We start from the raw sequence: 1,653 nt of genomic DNA, 5'->3' as shown, positions 1-1,653 counted from the left end.
AACTTAGTTAAATATCTCATTCCACTGACAAATCCCACAGATATAATATTGAGTGAAAGAAGCCAGAGGCAAGTAGTATATACTGTATGATTCTATTTATATAAAGATCAAGAAGAGGGAAAATTAATTATGATAAGAGAAGTCAGAATAATGGTTACAATAGGAGAAGAGATTGATTAGGATGAGGCATTAGGAAGACTTCTGGGTTGCTGGTAATAGTCTATCAGTTTATCTTGAAAGGATTTATATGAGTCCATATAGATGCCAAACTTTATTGAGCTGTACTCTAAAGTTTTGTGCACTTTACTAAGTTTTTGTGTATTAAACTTTAACAAAAAGTAATTTTTAAATTCTAAATTTAGAAAATCAAGATATTACAAGATAACTCAGCTCCTGCAGACCATAATGCCAATTTTCCACAATTCTACTTTCCCTACTTTCCTCTTGACTGGGGTGCCTGGACTTGAATGGGCCCATGCTTGGATTTCCATCCCCTTCTGCTGCCTCTATTTAACTGCTCTTTCTGGGAATACCCTGATCCTCTTCGTAATCTTCACTGAGCCAAGCCTCCATGAGCCCATGTACTATTTCCTCTCCATGTTGTCCACCACTGACATTGGCTTATGCATCTCTACACTGGTGACAGTACTAGGAATATTCTGGCTCAATGCCAGGGAGATCAGCTTTAATGCCTGCTTATCACAGATGTTCTTCATTCACCTCTTCACTTTCATGGAATCTTCAGTGCTCCTGGCTATGGCTTTTGATCGTTTTGTGGCCATTTCCAACCCCTTGAGATACGCTACCATTCTAACTCATGAAAGGATTGCACAGATTGGTTTGGCAGTCGTTACCAGGGGAACTGTCATTCTGATACCACTAGTCCTTCTTCTCAAGCGTCTATCATTCTGCCGCAGTCATGTGCTCCATCATTCCTACTGTTTCCACCCTGATGTAATGAAGCTCTCATGTTCAGACACAAAGATCAACAGTGCATTTGGACTAACTGCAATTATCTCTACTGCTGGAGTGGACTCTATTTTTATCCTGATTTCCTATGTCCTGATAATTCGCTCAGTTCTCAACATTGCATCCCCAGAGGAGAGGAAAAAGGCCTTCAGCACCTGCATTTCTCATATCACGGCTGTGGCCATATTCTACATCCCTTTAATCAGCCTGTCTTTTGTTCACAGATTTGGAAAACATTCTCCACCATATGTGCCCACACTGATTGCTAATATTTACTTGCTCATTCCCCCTGTAATGAATCCCATCATTTATAGTGTGAAAACAAAGCAGATTCAAAAATCTGTGCTCAAACTGGTATGTTCCAAGGGAACTCATATTTAACAATTACTGGCCCATAAAGACCCATTTCAAAGTCAGTAAAAATTGATCATAAATTGGAGTTATAACTCATGAAATTTTAGAGATGGGTGGAACTAGATGCCATCCAATTCAAATATCTCCACAATGCTGTTAGTTCTACCTAAGGCAATCTTATCTTTTCTACCACCAAAATACTGATTCAGATTCTCACTACCTCTCAGTTACCCTATTCCTATAGATAACTGACTTCCTGTATCTCTGATGTTTCCACCTAAAACCACACATCATTCACTTTGAATTAATTTTCTAAATATACAGCACAAG

General features: G+C 38.8%; 1 protein-coding gene across 1 annotated transcript; it reads left to right on the top strand.

The window, feature by feature from the left end:
* The first annotated feature begins 405 nt into the window (after positions 1–405).
* LOC123602428 (olfactory receptor 51F2-like) lies at positions 406–1,390 on the top strand. Its single transcript, XM_045486917.1, has one exon. It carries the CDS (start codon positions 406–408, stop codon positions 1,348–1,350), a length of 945 nt encoding a protein of 314 aa, XP_045342873.1. The 3' UTR covers positions 1,351–1,390.
* The last annotated feature ends 263 nt before the right edge of the window (positions 1,391–1,653 follow it).

The sequence above is a fragment of the Leopardus geoffroyi genome, chromosome D1 (genome assembly GCF_018350155.1).
Source record: "Leopardus geoffroyi isolate Oge1 chromosome D1, O.geoffroyi_Oge1_pat1.0, whole genome shotgun sequence".
NCBI lineage: Eukaryota > Metazoa > Chordata > Mammalia > Carnivora > Felidae > Leopardus > Leopardus geoffroyi.
This window is presented reverse-complemented; position numbering and strand designations above follow the sequence as displayed.

Excerpts from the sequence above, each read along its gene's own strand:
- LOC123602428 (XM_045486917.1), top strand. The coding sequence starts at position 406 with ATGCCAATTTTCCACAATTCTACTTTCCCTACTTTCCTCTTGACTGGG.